This window comes from Styela clava, chromosome 6 (assembly GCF_964204865.1).
Source record: "Styela clava chromosome 6, kaStyClav1.hap1.2, whole genome shotgun sequence".
In the NCBI taxonomy this organism is placed as follows: Eukaryota; Metazoa; Chordata; class Ascidiacea; order Stolidobranchia; family Styelidae; genus Styela; species Styela clava.
In genome coordinates, this window is record NC_135255.1 from 19,201,945 (window position 1) to 19,220,959 (window position 19,015).

General features: G+C 34.9%; 2 protein-coding genes across 2 annotated transcripts; both read left to right on the forward strand.

The window, feature by feature from the left end:
- Positions 1 to 4,633: 4,633 nt before the first annotated feature.
- Positions 4,634 to 8,569, forward strand: LOC120328590 (uncharacterized). The gene is made up of 3 exons (XM_078113665.1): positions 4,634 to 4,903; positions 5,659 to 5,783; positions 6,275 to 8,569. The coding sequence occupies exons 1-3, from the start codon at positions 4,713 to 4,715 to the stop codon at positions 6,667 to 6,669; spliced, it is 711 nt and encodes a 236-aa protein (XP_077969791.1). The 5' UTR covers positions 4,634 to 4,712; the 3' UTR covers positions 6,670 to 8,569.
- A 2,370-nt stretch (positions 8,570 to 10,939) lies between these two features.
- Positions 10,940 to 18,100, forward strand: LOC144424618 (uncharacterized). Its single transcript, XM_078114061.1, has 3 exons — positions 10,940 to 11,200; positions 12,080 to 12,198; positions 13,170 to 18,100. The coding sequence occupies exons 1-3, from the start codon at positions 11,010 to 11,012 to the stop codon at positions 13,592 to 13,594; spliced, it is 735 nt and encodes a 244-aa protein (XP_077970187.1). The 5' UTR covers positions 10,940 to 11,009; the 3' UTR covers positions 13,595 to 18,100.
- The last annotated feature ends 915 nt before the right edge of the window (positions 18,101 to 19,015 follow it).

Sequence of the window (19,015 nt, forward strand, 5' to 3'; positions counted from 1 at the left end):
AATACGTTTCCTCCCAGTTTACCTCGGTCACCTATTTATTTACACCCCTCGCATGATGAATTGTTATATTTGGCTAATTCCATTACTTGTAGCGTGAGCAGACCAGGTGCTATTGGCGAAGAAAAACCAAGTCCGTCTAAGTTGTGACTCCGGACCCAGCTAAAAAAACGTGCGGCGCTAAGTCAGGTCCGCGGTTCGTCACTAATGTCAAAATAGCTGACGATTGAAAATAGAGGAGTGTTTATACTAAAATAAAGGTACAAAACGTCTCTTCAAATGAGGAGGTACCTGACGGGAGCTTAAGGTTTGAAGTTTAGATAAAAAGTGCGACTCATCTCAACGGCTGTCTGCACAAGACAATTCATTTTCCTGGTACCGATCACAGGACATTATTCCTGTATAAGGCACCGTCTCGACATGTATAGATACAGCATTAAAATTCTGTGATTTTAACAAACATTAATACCGACATCGAGATTACGAAAAGGACTATTCCCAGTTGAAATAGTTCAAATAACTCAAACATTTTCAGCCCATAAATATCTGCCAATGATTTAGTGAACGCTAAAATTGTTCCGCGGGCCGCACTGAATGTGTCCGGAGGCCGCCCGCTCGCCGCAGTTTGGACCACCCTGATGTAAATCATTCGATAGTTGACTTATATTTTAAATCAGGGGGTTCCCAAACTTTATTGGGCGCGGGCCAAAATTAGAATCGGAACAAAGTTCGCGGGCCAGAAGAGTGTAGCGACCTAAAGTTCGCGACGGTTTCTATGGGGTTCTGTCGATTTACTTTCATTTGACATTTTTTGAAACATGTTTGTTGACTCATAATGGCGCTTAATGCTTTATTTCGTCATAAGTGGAATAGTTCATTGGCAAAGAAGACAAATCGCTGAAGTTTGATTCTTTTCAATGCAGAAATACAAACGCTGACATAGTTTTGGTTTGCTTTTCGATATCTCTAAGCTTTCTTATGTGACTGATAACTAAATTTCTGCCCTATGTAATCCTGATACTGGTGCGTATAATTGAGATACCAGTATAATTGAATTGTTACGATAAACACGTGCTTATACTGTTATAATGACATGGCAACTGGCGGTGTTTAAAATCGCAGCAGGTAGAAACGAAATCTGTTTAACACCATTTCACTTAAGCTCGGCAGGCCACTTTAAATCGTTTTGCGGGCCGGATTTGGCCCGCGGGCCGCGCTTTGAAAACCCCTGTTTTAAATGAACATTGAATCATACAATTTACAAAGGCATAGCATAGAAATTTTGAATTTGCATTCCTAAGGTAATTACTAATTTTCTTAGTTTGAGTGTTGGTAGTTTTTTGGTTTTGTACAAAAGATCTAACCAAAGTTAAGCCACAGGCACCTACCTAATTGCCAATGATTGCAATTAAAAGTCTTTATTTTGTAGCTGGGCATACCCAGAGAGGAGTTTTAAGGGCTTCTTTGGAATTAAAAAAAAATTGATTGTAGGATACATAATAGCAATGTTTAGTAGCCTGAAATGCTTTTTAGACCCTCAAGACTCTTGAAAACCCTCGTTTTTTTTGGTACGCGGCCGAACCTGCTAGTCATTACGGCATAACTTGCCATTAAAAAATTTTAGAAAATTTTTTTGAAAATTCCTGGCTTTGATGAGCTGATCAGAGTGGCTGTAATATCACATTTTATTTCTAGTCGTTGAGAACTATTATAGAAAGATGGTTCATGTAACCGCTGGTCGATTACGACTTCCCCTATCATAAAGTCGATGTATCTGAAACAAATAACTAGCTAACTAATCTCATACCCAACACAGACTGATAAACGGACAGGAGGCCGTGGTTCGACATATGATTAAGCTGTTTTATCGGCTTTACTCTCCCCCGAAATAAATATGTAAATGCTATATCCTTGCCAATTAAAAAATTCCCCTTTTGAAAATTCCTGGATACGCCTCTATTTTATGCACTAAATAGTTATCAGAAAAACTGAGCTTATAATATCATATGATATTTCCAGTCATTGAGAACTATTACAGAAAGATGGTTCACGTAACCGCTGGTCAATCAATCCACTATCAAGCCCATGCATCTGAAACATATAATGACTGGGTAACTAACCCATTTCCAACATGTACTGATGTTTTAAATGAACTCAAAAAACTTGATAGATAACACTGAAAGAAAATAAAACAAACCTGGTATAGATATATTAAGAACTAACCTCACAACAAAATTTAAAATTCTAAGATATATATATAAATACTATAGGCTATACAGTTTGTTATTTACAGGTGTATTTAATGAATTAAAAACTTGAACAAACACTGATAAATCTATTAGCCCTTTATAAACAACCTGTATTACAATTTAGAGCTGGTTAGCCAAAGGATTGAGCTCAACTAAAATCTATACTGTAGGCTTTATTCACTGAAAGCCCCCGGTTTAAAAACCGGTTTAAAGCGGCAAAGGCCAATCGTGACTGATCAGTCATGCCCATCGGGTCTTGCGTCATTCCTGTAGGATATTCTCAGATATTCTCATTCCTCAGATATTCACTGTCTGGCTTTTGTTTACACTGTAAATAAATACCCCTAATCCACACAAAGTGAAATCAAGCTTGGGACTTGATAAAGACTAATACTCAAGTGATAGTACAGTAAAAATACCTAAAGTTTTTTTTATTCATAGATCTACACATATTTTACTTAGAAGGGCTCTGCACCAACCACCACTGATATGTAAGGACGACTTCGACGCCACACGATCAATGTCACATTGAGGAAATTCTTCAAATTATTTGGCTACTTCATTCATTATTCTCATGTGTAAATGTCTGGATTGTGTTTACAAAACAGCTTGCGCAACGACTTGCTGCTGACTTGTTAATATTTTTCAAGTAAAGGCGAATATTATAAAATAAATAAAATCTCAGAAATGTATTAAATGCCTTTGAATGTCTTTCACTCTGGTATTGATTGTAATATAGCATTTGTCATCCCTGCCCTAGAACGTCACACCCACTAAGACATACTTAATCAAGCATGCAATCAACAATTTTTCAGATGAAATGTTCTATATTTTTTTTTTAGTTCAACCCTGAACTCTTCTCATCTGAACTCTTTCCCATCTGAACTCTTCTCTAAGAGGAAATTTGAATTTGTATATTCGAATATTCAATTTATTTTAGACTTCCATAAATCTTATACTTTGTGTAAACTGCTTGTGTAAAGTTGTTTATTAAGCAAACAAGAAAGGCCTTGCCCCCAGAACTTTTTTAAAAGAATAGATCGGCTGAATAAAGAAATGGTATTCTTAAGTAAACAGACATGGTTTCTTAAAGCATTTAAGGGTCAGGTAAATGACAATAAAATCTTCTCGTAACCCCAATGAAATATTCCAACAATTCAAGAAACCCATGTGGAATAGTTTAATTGTTTGCATTGTATAAACTGAATATCGGCTGAATAAAGAAATCATTATTAGGTAAATAGAAATAGCAGGGGTTTTGTAAACATAGGGGTGAAATAAAAAAGAGAAACCACTTAGGGTTGCAAACAGAATAAAAAGGTCAAATTAGGTCGTTGGGATTAAAACCCAAATGAAACATTCTCAAAGAACCCCTATGTAATTGTTTAAATGTTTGAATGAAAACATTATAAAAATATATAAGAGCAAACTTAATTCTGACAAAAGTTGAATAGTAGCAAACCTAATGGATGTTTGATTATAATTAACAAATATATATGGGCCTACACTTTATATAGACTCTTGGATATGAATAAAAACTCGGACTGGCAAACCCTGGTTGAAAAAGGTTACATGGGATTAGGTTACAATGTAAGCGCACCCCAGACGCTTTGCTTCACAGATGACTCGGCATGAAATAAACTTGAAACAAACTACGTTTCGTAATACAGGCTTTAGAATTTTCTCGAATATACGACGTGATCATCATACCCATCATAACACTCACTGATGCGAACAAACTTTTCACCTCAACTGGTTTATACCGGCATAAACAGAGCTCTTCTCATAAGCTACAACTGCTTTGTTTAAAAATGAGAGAACACATAAGAAAAACGGCAACTTAAAAGTATTCACAAAACATGACTAGAAAGCGTAACATGCGTATGGTTTTTCAGGACAGTTTTCCAGCACCTACTTATAAAATTGTTTAAAATTTATAAACTGAAGTTCACAGTATCTAAGTAGCTCACTGTTGTCTAGATTTTAGTTAGAATTTTTCTCTTTTGAGCTAACAAATTTATAGGTAGATAAGATATGGTGATTATTGTTCGATGTGCAGTTAACAAAGCAAAATATGGAATTATGATAAAATGTTTCATTAAGTGTGAGGTGACATATTATAAAGAAAAAAATCTCTATGCATAAACAACAGGTTTGGATTGTACTTGTAATTACAATGAATTTGGTAGTATGTTATAAGTTAGCAAAAAAGGTATCCGAACTGAAAATGAATTTTTGTTGTTTTTTAGGAGGGTAAACCAATTTAAAACTCCTAAATGATCAGTAGTCACTTGCAAATTTCTTTTAATATTCTTATGCCTTCTAGAGAGAACTCTAAGTTTTGAGAAACTCGTTATAATCATACCTTAATATTTGATTCTAGTTTCAGTATTACTCTCTTAACTATAATATTCTACTATTCAACAAACTTGAAGAGTTGAAAGGATTACAGTACAAGCAAAAAGCATGACTAAACAACCTCAGGCTGAATATGGACCAGTTTCAGAAGATGACATTTGTAATGTCAATTACTTCAAAACAACTGGGACAAATTGTAACACTGTCAAATTTGACTTTCCCAAAGAGGAGTACTGCTGCAAGCCATGCCGTGATGGGCAAGAGAACCCAAATCCAGAATACAGTAATAGTTGCACAGAGTGAGTCTTATTTAGTTTAATAGAATATAAATCATAAAGCCCTGAATTGAATTAAGCAAAAAACTTGGATGTGTTTTTTACAACTAATGATGGACATAAAAGTGAGTATAAGAAGCTTGAATAAACACTGATTAAAATAAAACAAACCTGGTTATGATATATTCATAACTGATTTTATGGTACTCCCGTAGTGTGTGTACCAGGCTAGGATTTGGCCATAATTTTATTCCGATTTTCACTATTTTAAGTCTATTACAAGTTCGGGGACTGTCTGTGTTAGCCAAGTGAATATACCCTGCCCATAGGCTTCACTTCTTTTACACAACTTTATGTAAAGTAGGCGAACAAAATCAGTTACTTACGTATTGGTATATAAACTTCTGGAGCGCTTCACCAAATTGTAACAGGAATTTATGAATGCCCTGTATATCTTGATTACATGATTGTTTAAATAGGCAGAATATTCAACCTCTAACTAAAATATCACCAATGCTGTCTGTCATTCTTTATTGCTCACAAATCAGGCTATTTATAACTCATCAACAAATAGACAAATAGCATCTATTATGAGTAAAGGTAGAAAAGTAAGTTAGATTTGGTGTGGAGCTTTATTAAAAAAATACGCTCTCCATTGCACTTCTAATAAAAAAGTGAATCCTACCCGAAAGTTAGTGGTGGGACAATAGCAGAATGCTACTTCTATCATTAGTACACTGTCGTATATCTTTTTATTCAATTCTAATTATTTACTACAGCATTGCAGTGCAAACATCTACAGGTCAAAGTGAGTTATACACAATGACCCCAAAGACCTTTACAACAACTAGTGAAATACAATTACCAGCTACGGATGGGACAACTACTACAGATCTCTCAGATGGTAGGCCATCAAATACCATTAACTTGTGTTCTCCTTTAAATTATTTCCTGCCAATTGGCAAACTGGGATGAATGTGCTTAATCTTATTTCCCACTCTTTAAATTTAACCAATAACATCACTGCATAATGGTATGGCTTTGTAAAAAAAACTATATTTGACAGCCATTCATGCAAACAAATGCGATGTCCTATATACAAGCTTACTGTGGAATATATATTCAGGAAAGACCAGACCCCAGTAGTTTTGAAGTTTTGCATACAAATCTTTAATAAAAATATTTAAGGAGCATTGTTACAGCAGCCATATTTATGAATTTGAACTATGTTTCACAGCCATTCATGCAATCAAATCCTGCATTGGCCTTGTAGTTATAGTGACGGATTTTACTGTTTGCATCACAGGGGCAAAGTTACGGGCAACCACAAAAATGGCTGCTGTAACAAAAAACCTACGATAATTATTGAAATATTCAATATCATATTTTTTTCAGATCAAACAACTTCAGCAGTACCATTTCTAGAAGAAATCACAAAACAAGTTAACACTACAGGAGGTGAAATTGATATACCACTAGTTACAGCCCCAAAGCTGGATTGCACCACCATTGCAGTGATTACTGGCAGTGTGATTGTGATTATCAGTGTGATACTAGCCATAGCAGTGTATTTTAGTAAATACCGCAAAAACAAACAAAAAAAAAAAGATAAAAAAAAGGTTTTACCACCAACATCAGCAGCTAATGGAACAAATGGCGACCAATCACCACCCTCAAATCAAGACCCAGCTCTAACAGATGATGTCCTAATGCATGATTTACACAATGAAGACGTAGAAAGCGCAGGTGAAACAACTCGCCTTACTTCTCCTTCAGCTACGACAGCGTAAGAAAAACACCAACACCAAATTTGCAACAAGCAACAACAACAGTTTAAAAAAAATTGAAATGTCCCAGAACAGTGGTTCCCAACATTTCATGGCCTGTGGCACCCTTTTTCATGGACTTTAGCACTCATGGCCCATTCTGTCGTTCCATTCTCATAGATTAGATATTTGGAGTTAAAATTACCTTTTAACAATTTTGTACTATTTTTGATTTGTTTTGAGAAACGTCCACCTCTGTATTAGCTGCCTAATTAACTTTTTATCGGGTAGCTAAATTGTACTTGGCATTTATATATTTAGGCTCATTTTGATCAGTACTAACTAGTTGTGATGTTACACAAATAAAATTGGAAAACGCAAAAATATATAAAATTATATAACAGATGTATAAAAAAAATAAAAATTAAAAATTACAGGTATTGTCATAGGGCATAGAAGAATTCTGCATATTGAAATACATGCAATTTTGTATTATAGTCGTTTTTTATTAGATTTCAGGCTTCCTTTTTCTCTCGATTTCAACAAATTTTAAATTCCGTTTTAGTGATCTTTTGTAAATATTCAATAGTCATGTCAAGTTGAGGTAATTATTTCATCCGGTGACCGTACATTTGAACCCATGTACATTTGAACCCATGCGTATATCAACAGGTTCAATCTATATGCGGGTGCTAAAACCCATGGGTTAGGGTTAGTATGGGTTTAACTATCCGTGAAACAAAAAAAATTCCATAGGTGCAATAGCATACAGGTGCAATTGTCATGGGTTCAAATGTACGTGGGTTCAAATGTAATGGAACCATTTCATCCAGTTCAAAAAAATAATTCAAATAAATAAAAATAAAACTCAAAATAATTTTTTCAGTGGGAACATACAAATAAGTCTGAGGAGTACACTATAGATCAATAATAAAATAATGTTGCTTTGCCTTTTTTACACAATTTACATAATTTTTGGTGCTCCCGTAGTATGTGAATCATGATGGCGAACACCGGAACGTCGTATGTGTACCAGGTTAGGGTTAGGCCATAATTTTATTCCAATTTTCCTTATTTTAGTTCTACTACGATTTCGGGGACTAGCCAAGTGACTCTCGTAGTATTTGTACCTGAAATTATGGCCTAACCCAAACCTGGTACACATACTACATTCCGGTGTCTGCCATCTTGGTTCACATACTATATGAGTACCTATTTTTGTCTATTACTTATCGATCTCGATCGGTAAGTATGTTGACAGGTAATTGTCTGTCTGTTTGTCTGTTAGACACTCGCAATATCCCACAAAAGTGAGGTTGAATCTGCTCCAAATTTTGAATGTGCATTCATCATATCTCGGACCAGAAGCCTATTGATTTTGGATGATTTTTGTCGTATAATTAGCGATTTAATAATTGATTAGTGATGGAACGTGCGGTGTCGCTATTGAGTCAGAGCAAAGGAATCGAAGACGCAGTTTCTGTTTTGGGGGATCCCCTAACTTTCGTCGCTTTTTCTTTAATAATTTATTTTTCAAACATGCGGAAGATCGATAAGTCGGCAGTCCCCGATCATTATCTCGTTATGGTCCTTCAATAACTATGATTGAAACTTGTAATATGGCTTTATGAACTTATGATACTGTTTTTTTTACTTTATAACCCTATTATAATGACAATTTTTTATTTTGATCCTCTCGCTTTTGTATATTGCATATTTTTTTGCATGAAATTTTCTTTATAACAGTAGAAAAATTGTGAAATTTAGTTGAATTTTAAACCATTGCCATAAAATATTCCGAATACTTTTTCTTTATTGAACAAATTCTAAAAATATGTAAATATGTAATATGCATGTAAATTGCTTTTCAACAATGCTCTTAGACTATTATAATGACTTATGAATTTTAGGCAGAAACAAAAAGACCAAGTACCAAGATTAAAAACCCCCCTTGAAAGTTCCTGCCTATGCCCCCAGTTTATTCAAATCTTGTGCTTCAAACATAGCCCTAAATAAGCATCCACTAATATCTATTATTATTATATGGAAGGACCAGAATTATCACAATCTGGATCAAGTAGGTACATGGCATTTGAACCCAAAATAGGTAAATTTTAATATTAGTTTTAGTTCAAAGCTGGAAAGCTGGTTCAAAATTATAGTGGCCCAAGCTCAAGAGCTTCATTTTTTGCCCCCAAGCTGGGCTCCATTCGAAGTTTTTAAGTGTTACCCTTATCATGAAATATCTGCCCAATGCGACCCTGCTTCAGAAACTACCGCTCAAACGTCATAAAAAGATTACTTTATAAATCATGGAACTTCATGGAATTATTATCAGAATACTACAATATACATTAGCACTGAATTTACTAGCATTTTTGCTTTTGACAATAGTAATACTTCTGCCACACATTTTAGGATTTACATATCTGAAACATTTAATAAAATATAGATAACAATTCAAATCTCAACAATTCTATCCTAACTTTTGAGTAAAGGCTAAACTAAAGACTGAATTAAAGACTAATCGAAAACAAATTGACTGCTGTGAACACTGTATACCCCTGTCGTCACACGATACACTCTAAATCACGAGGCAAAAAATCACGTGATCGATTACGTAGCATGGTGCAATACTGTCCCATAAAATTTCAACTAGAAATACATAGATCATTTTGATATTAGGCATAAAATATTATATATAATAAATAACACAGAATCAATATTTTGTGCCGCATATTTTTCTCCTCACATCACATCATCACAAACAAACAAACAATGTGTTGGCTTTAAAAAAAAAATACGTGAACCGCTACCACGTGGGCTCAATCTTGCGTATAACAAACAATCATTCGATGTCAGTGAACCGCGATAGTAGACTGGTTAGTTATTTAGTAACCAGATAACAAAAGATTATTCTAATAGAGAATGGATCAGCTGATGAAGGGGATGCTTTTGAGTAAATGGATATGGCAGGGTTTTGTTGGAGGTCAATAGGGGTTAAATAAACACGAGGTTCCACCCGTGGGTATGGATAGATTAAAAAATGGACCATTTCATTGAGAAAGCTGTCTTTCTAAGAATATATTCAAGCATAACAAAAAACGTTAGTACACTAGGTGTTTGTTATTTTCTAACTTAGATACAAAAGGGGTCACTATGGGTATACCCCACAAAGAAACAATGAATCAGCTGACTGAAAGGAATGCTATGGGCTTCCTGCTGAAGTTAAATTGGGGGTGAAGTAAAATAGTCAATTTGATTCAGTCCTGACAGCCAAATTGTTCAAATGTTTGAATGAAATACAGTATAAAAATATATAAGAGCAAACTTAATTCTGACAAAAGTTCAATAGTAGCAAACCTAATAGATATTTGATCATATTTAACAAACATATATATAGGCCTACACATTAATATAGACTCTTGGATATGAATAAAACCTGAACTGGCAAACCCTGGTTGAAAAAGGCTACATGGGATCAGGTTACAATGTAAGCGCACCCCAGACGCTTTGCTTCACAGTTGACCGGGCATGAAATAAACTTGAAAAGAACTACATTTCGTATTACAGGGTTCAGGATTTTCTCAAATATACGTCGTGGTCATCATACGCATCATACACTCACTGATGCGAACATACTTTTCACCTCAACTGGTTTATACCGGCATAAACAGAGCTCCTCTCATAAGCTACAACTGCTTTGTTTAAAAATGAGAGAACACATAAGAAAAACAGCAACTTAAAAGTATTCACAAAACATGACTAGAAAGCGTAACCTGCGTATGGTTTTTCAGGACAGTTTCCCAGCACCTACCTATAAAATTGTTTAAAATTTAGAAACTGAAGTTCACAGTATCTAAGTAGCTCACTGTTGTCTAGATTTTAGTTAGAATTTTTCTCTTTTGAGCTGACAAATTTATAGGTAGATAAGATATGGTGATTATTGTTCGATGTGCAGTTAACAAAGCAAAATATGAAATTATGATAAAATGTTTCGTTAAGTGTGAGGTGACATATTATAAAGAAAAAATCCCCATGCACAAACAACAGGTTTGGGTTGTACTTGTAATTACAATGGATTTGGTAGTATGTTATAAGTTAGCAAAAAACGTATCCAAACCGAAAATGAATTTTTGTTGTTTTTTAGGAGGGTAAACCAATTTAAAGCCCCTAAATGATCAGTAGTCACTTGCAAATTTATTTTAATATTCTTATGTCTTCTAGCTGAGAACTCATTGAGCAAACTTTTCATAATCATACCTTAATATTTGATTCTAATTTCAGTATTACTCTCTTAACTATAATATTCTACTATTCAACACACTTGAAGAGTTGAAAGGATTAAAGTACAAGCAAAAAGCATGACTGAGCAGCATCAGGCAGAATATGGACCAGTTTCTGAAGATGACATTTGTAATGTCAATTACTTCAAAACAACTGGGACAAATTGTAACACTGTCAAATTTGACTTTCCCAAAGAGGAGTACTGCTGCAAGCCATGCCGTGATGGGCAAGAGAACCCGTATCCAGAACACAGAAATAGTTGCTCAAAGTGAGTTTTATTTAGTTGATCAAAAATATTAGATCTTGATTAGATCGGCGGCATGGCGCATTGTGTTAAGGGTTAGAAATACACTCTTCACCGCACCACCAATTACGCTGCTTGGGTACGCAGGTTCGAATCCTGTGGGGGAAAATTATGTGCAAGAGGATTGGTGGAGTTTTCTTCGTCATAGGGTAGTTCACACAACTGCTGGCCATTTTTGGCTTCCTCCAGATAACTGGCAAACTAATTCCGAACCATGGTATGACGTATGATTAAGCGGTTTTTGCGCCTTCGCCTCCCCCAGGATAAATATGTAAATCCTATCCTATTACAAGTAAAGTTTGACTGCGTTAGGTTAGGTGTGGGCAAAGTTTTTTTCAAGGGCCTCACTGACTACATATGCCATCAAAGTTACTATACTCATTAGCTATGATATTGTCAAATTTAATGGTGGCTGATATTGTTGAATCAGAGATGAAAAAACAATAATATTATTTTTACTATTTACAGTTTAGATATTTCAATGAAAGTTTAGAAATAAAACAAAATTATACATGTAGTTGTAATGAATTTTTACAACTTTTACAAAAGCAAGGTCGGCTACACAAAATGCTTTAGCCACATGTGGCCCACTGACTAATTCAGGGTTAGGTTATTGGCCCACCTGGTATCTTATTCTAAAGAGAAGCGGTAGTCAAGAAAACAGATTAGGCTTGGCGGTGTAACGCATCATATTAAGCGTTAGAAATATGCTCACCACTGCACCTCCGATAAATAAGTAAATCTTACCCGAAAGTTAGTGGTGGGATAATAGCAGAACGCTACCTCTGTCATTAGTACACTGTCAAAGTATATCTTTTTTATTCAATTCTCAATTTATTACAGCATTGCTACAACTACAAGTCAAACTGAGGTATATACAACGACCCAACAGACCTTTACCACGGCTAGTGATATACAAATACCAGTTACAGATGGGACACCTGCTACCAATCAATCAGATGGTAAGTCAGTAAATACTGTGAACTCATGTTATCATTTACATTCCAAGTTATTGTGCTATAATCTTATTTCCCACTCTTTAACTAACCAATGACATCACAGCATAATGTTATAGCCTTATATGTGAAACCACTTAAGCATGTCTTTATGGGAGTAAATACTGGCAAGCTGGTCTACAACAGTCATTCATTCGCTGTTTTTAGACGTTTGTTTTGTAGTAAATACGCAAATAAGTCATGGTCAACAAATACAATACAGCAATACTCAAAGAGTTACCATACACCATAAAAGTTTCATAAGGTTTCTAAAAAAGGAAACAAAAAAAAAACAAAATTTGAAGTGAAATATCAGCACCCTAAGATAAAATTTGAAAAAAATAAGGAGTAGTTTTTTAGGGACTGCTTCCATTTCTAGGTAACAAAACAACTTAAAATTGATCGGTTATTCAATTATTTAGTTGCAAATAAAGCGATTTTTGATAACAACAATCACCCTAAAAACACTTTAGTAAAGCGATCTATACGTACATTTTGTACACAAAATCTCAGTTGTGATAGCCATTTATACAAACAGGATATGGGCATGATGACCAAAAGCCAAAAATAAAAATTTTGCCCACCTAGACTGGCGGTTCATGTAAGTGTGACGTAAACAGGTACATTTTATGAACAATAGTTACAGTACTACAGAGGCAAAAGTGGCGTCAGTAGTCAGTCCTCTTGCTGAAAATAAATTTAATCACAATCTTAACAAATTACTTGCGCTAACCTTCAGTTAAAATATCAAAATTTAGTTTTGTCAGATTGACTCTGCGGGCTGTAGTTTGCCCATGTCAGGATTAGAGTGATGGATTTCAACATGTTTGCGTCACATGAGCAAAGTCACGAGCGACCACTAAAACCACTGGCAAGTACTACTGTAACTAAAAAACATTCTATATGTATTAAATACCTAACAATATAATTTCTTTCAGATCCTACATCTACAGTGGTTCCATTTCAAGAAGATATCACCACAGAACAAGCTATGACAACGGGAAACAAGGTTGATCCACAACAGGTTATAAAGATGGATGACACAACCTGCTACATAATTTTTGCGATTCTCGGTATAATTATCATTGTGTTAATAGCCATAGTAGTGTATTTTTACCGCAAATACAAAAACTCAAAGGATGAAAAAAACGGGGTTTTATCAGCATCTAATGGAACAAATGGCGATCAACTACAAGCCACAGATCCACCAGTTGATGACCAAATGGAAAATGCATCACACTCTGGAGCCAGAGAAAGTGCAAATGAAAGAACTCCCTTTATTACCCCAGCTCCGACTTCTGATGAAGCAAATGACAGTGTGACTCCAGCACCAAATTCGCAACAAGCAGTTACAGGAGTTTGAAAAACATTGAAATGTTCTAGAACACTGGTTTCCAACATTTTATGGCCTGTGGTACTCTTTTTCCATAGAATTCTATCACTCTGTTCACCATTACAAAAACACTGTAGTTTCATTCCCGTATTTTAGACATTAGAAATTTAAGTATAGTACGGTACTTTACGATTTTTATTGAGAGAAAGATATACAAACAAAATTGCATTAACATTAAAAAACAAAATGTCTAACTCTATTATTTATAATCTATGATTATACTGCTACACTACTTCTTGTATGCCTATTCTCAGACCACTGATCTGAGACTTATAAAATTGTATTCAAATATTAGGTATTCTTGAAAGTACTGGGTGTCCTTGAAGTAGCTTTACTATTTCAATTTCGTTCTGAAGTCAGTTCTTAATATATCTTAACCAAATTTGTTGTTTTCTTAAAAGTAAGTGTTCAAGTATTTTTACTTCATTTAGTCTGTGAGGGCCAAAACAATATGATATCGATGAATTACCTTTGCTATTTAAATTTTTTTTAAAGACTCCATGGACACCCTATATCAGGCCTGCACAACTCAAATTACCACGAGGGCCGCAAGCATAAATCTGAAGGCCCAACGGACCGCAAACTTTGCCACATACATATTTCACAAGATGAACTACAAATCAAAATAATATTGTGAATCAGTTAAATTTATTGAAACGAGTTCATTACTGAAGCTTAAAAATATGAAGAATCTTATTTTCTTGAGTAAAAACAAGATACAGTATTTTTGCAAATGAGATGACAAATATGTATTTAGTGGTTCATCCACCTTGACAACCCACCCTTCATTGTCAATATTTCTTTTTTAGTAGAATTAGGTATTGCGTGTTGCAGTATAAACTGACTGCAGGAAGATATTTTACTCAGGTTCAGTTTTGTAAAATGATCCTAAATCAGGGGCGGACACTTTCCATAATTTTGGGGGGGCGAACTTGGATCGCCTACCGAAAAACACCGCGCCGTGTATCGTCACGTAACAATAACCTGTCGATGTCATTCTCTAAGTATTAGCATGTCAGTTTGCTACTCATATATCGATTACCTAGGCTGCTTTGCTCGGACACGAAACTTGCGCGTCACTGAACCAATTTCCTGAATTCCGCGAGAATTAGCCCACGGCTCTTGCTAACATACAGAAAATAACAAATTTGAGGAGTCATATTAGGTTATTGTTTCAATTCCTAGTTCTGCATAAAGCGCACTAACGCCGTTTCGTGAAATTAGAAATGCAAAACAAAGTAACAAGCTATTGTGCGAATTTTTTTCCTAAATTTTACCAAGGAATTATCATTTGACTAGTAGAATTGCCATTATTGCCGATTTATTAAATCATCATTTGAACTCGAAATAACATTCAGGATTCACGCAATGACTTTGCAGGGTTTTTATTTATAATTTAATACGAAAATAAACAGGCACAAGTTCAGGCGCGCAGCCAAGATTTAAAAAAAAAGGCGGGGTCAAAGTCGGAACTTCCCACTGCCGTCTGCAACAAGCACCGCGATTACGCGCTCAATAAAAGAGCCGCCTATTTGAGCGTATAATGATTTTTCTGTCGATCCATGACAGCCACGAGATTCTAAAATGTCCTTATATATTAAATTGTGTGCAACCTAACTCGCGGTTGCGACTTCTTACGTCAAAATAAAAATATTACTAAACTTAAAGTACCACGGCAATATGTGGACATAAAAACATGAGATAAGCTGCCTGATGTATTTAATTTTGATACGTATTTTTGCAATCTTCCGAACTCGTTATCGCCGTTACAAAAATATCGATATCTGATATAAAATCCGATATAGTACAATTTTAATTCATACAATGAAAATAATTATAAGGTATACTAGTAAATCAAAAATACAAATACACCGCCTCGAAATCCACGCGGAACAGTCGCCCGCGATTACGCCACTTGTTAATAGAGCCGACTTCATCAACGAAAAATGATTTTTCACTTGTGCAAAGTAATCAATCAAAGACCGATACGGGCATATTCAAAATGTCTTGATTTATTAATTTAATTGTCTTCAATTTAAACTGCGGTTGAGTCGACAAAACAAGGGCCACTCTAAAACACGACGGAAAAAACCTTTCGAAAAATCCGTAAATTTTCTGTCAATTCTCACGTAGTAAAAGTTATTTCAGTACAATAAAAATACATAAATAAATACAAAAAGTGATCGAATATACTTTAATTATCTCATATATCATCACAAACCGTGGAAAAGTCGCGTTCTCAGCTTTGTTTAATGTTAACACGAAAATTTTCGACGTCAATTTTAAAGTAATGGATAAAAAGGCAAATCCCGCTCACAATTGACCGTGTTTCGATTTTAGTAACGAAATATTTTTAAAGGTCAAGCAAACATAATTTGTGCCGTTGGCACACGAAATTTTGCGATTTTCGATGCCTAGAAAAGCGTTTTTAGACTGTCGCGGGCCTCAAAACTTATATTGTTTACAGTTTTATTTTTAGTATTTTATATTGCCGCTTTTCAACTTTTCGACAAAGTAAATGCTTTGATCTTTGCCCGCAAATTATGCTGGGCCTTGCACGAAATCCATAACGTAAAAAGATACGTCCCGCGGTGAAAATTGTTTAAAACAACTTTAGATCTAGTTAATTTTTTAGCGATAATAATTAATTGTTGTAATGAAACACAGTTTGCCTCTTTCATTTCTTTCGCAAGTGCCAACAATAACACTATTGAAAGATTTTGACAATGAGAAAATCATATTAAATTGTACAAAAATGAGTTAGTTGTGCAAAACTGTGGCGCGTGATCGGCGGTGCGTTTGAAGACGGAGTATTACCCGTGCGGGCGCGCATGTTTCACGAAAATGTGAGGTGCTCCGAAGGCGCATTATTGTAAGAAAACAGTTATAATATCGGTAACTATCAACCGTTTAATGGCGCTTGACTATCGCACTTTTCGGAAATGATAATTTTGTAGGGCGGAAACAACATGTATTAAATTTTTTTGCGAAATTATTGGGGGGGCGACCGCCCCCCCTCGCCCCCCCGGGTGTCCGCCCCTGTCCTAAATATGTGCATGACAATTTATTTAGTCATATCTACCATTATTGGATATTTCCATTGTAAGCTAGACAAACAATTTGTTCAGTAGCAATAAATCTTCCTCTGTTGTACTTTTTTGACTGTTAAATTACATTTTTCTACAAAATCTGCTCCAATTTATTTGAAATTTATTTCTTTTGTGCGAGAATTTCTGCACCATTCATAAATGAAGGAATTGTTTTTCAAGTTCTAAATTTGAATCAAAAAAGAAACTTCAGTTTCATAAACTGCTAGTAAAAATAATGGGTTATTAATAGGTTGCTGATATGCACTAATAGGTGTGAGATTGTATACCGATATTGTTATAAGCGTGATTCAGTCTGAATACTGAGATATCTAAATTTCCCAAACTGGGGGGCGAGGGGTCGAGTGACGAATTTTAGGGGTCGCGAAGGGCACACCAATTTCACACAAAGTTTGATATCTATTGAAACTAGTGCAAAACATAAATCTCACAATTTCGAATATGATAGGAGTAGCGGCGCTTGCATAACAATGCCGGCTTCGATTGTTAGACCCGAGGAGTGGCGTGTTTCCAAATAACCCGCGGGCTGTATGTTGTGCAGTCCTGACCTATATATTTACCTACCTTTAAACAATTTTCTACTTGTTTTGAAATTTTGTGTTTTTAACAAAAAAGTCCACCTTTTTATTACCGCCTAATTAGCTTTTATTAGCTACCCTGTTATTGTGCAACTAAATTGCACATGGTATTAAGATATTTAGGCTCATTATGATCAGTACTGGCTAGTTATGGTGTTGCACAAATAAAATGAAAAAGCATAAAAATATATTAAACTATATCCCAGATATTAAAAGAAAATTAAAATATAAACATGAAATTAATTGTTGTCTGTGGTAGTAGAGCTTTTCTAGAGTTGAGACCCACTATTTATTACCACAGCTTATGGCGACTCATTTAATAAATTAATAATAAAACATTGTCTTTCTTCTGTCTAACTGGCGATTCATCGTCATTGACTTCAACTGACTATTAAGGGCCAAGTGATATAAAAGTAAAGTTACAACTGCTTCTACGTAAAGTCAAAACTACAATTGCCAGTTGCAGCGCACCTACACAACAATATATCTTTGGTGGTTCTATTTTCTTTTGTTTTTTCATGACATAACACAGAACACAGCAATGGGTGAATCATTGCAAAACTACCGTGTTTCCTCGAAAATAGGACCTGGCCTAAAAAAACAAGACCTAATTTTAATTTTAAAAGTGATTTTAATTAAACCCTACCCTTAAAATAAATTCAAAATGTGTGCGAGAGGAAATCTTCAATGACCTGAGGTAAGGTGAAGATAACTTCACTATTCAAGAATAAATCAAAATAAATCCTGTCTAAATTTCGGGGAGACACGGCTGTGCTGCACAGTGTACAAAACTGCTATGCGTAAAAAAAACACATTGTCATTCTTTGTGTAGCAAATTTTTGTTCCTTTGAGAAGATCGTAAAAAGGAAACTTTCACAGATTAGAATATAAATTCAATTTAATTTTCTTTTTTTTTGAAGACTTACGTATTCGAGTCGCCACCGATCCTAATAACCAGTATAATTTATCAAAGCTTTCTACATCTTTTCACGACCCACTAAGATTCATTTTGCGACCCACCAGTGGTTGCGACTCATAATTTGGGAACCGCTGTAGTAGAGTGTATTGCATATTGAAATACATGCACTTTCGTATTATCTTAATTTTTCATTTAGATTTTGTCTTTGTTCCTCACAATTTTAAATTTATAACCTATTTTTATTTATTCTTTGTAAATCCCCACAGGCCATATTGAGTTACTTAAGTCATTATTTCATTCATTATTTGCGCAAGATCTCTTTTCAAATTTTTTTTGTTTTATTTCATTGACATCATTTCTATGCTCAAAACTAACTCAAAATAATTTTATTAGTGGGCGCATAGGAGCAGGTTTGAGGATAATACTATAGATCGCGGTTTCCCAAACTTTCTGGGCCCCGCACCACTGTTTGTAAAGCTTATTTTTGACGGACCCCCATCCTACACAATTTATCAATTCTTGGAGCAATTCAAGACAAACAAACTCATAGATCCAACTTTACGGCAAGTCTCAACCTGTATTTTGTCATCGTATTTGAAAGAGCTGAAAATGCTGCCTCCCACATATATTATGTTGTTTCAAAAGGCAATAAAATTTTAATGGTCTTTTCTGACAGCAATGGATATTCGTTGGAAAAGCTCAACCAAACAGTTGCAATGGTTTTTTGATTGAAATCAATCATTGAAGATTTAAAAGATCTTTTTCATATCGTTGCGGACTCCTTGTG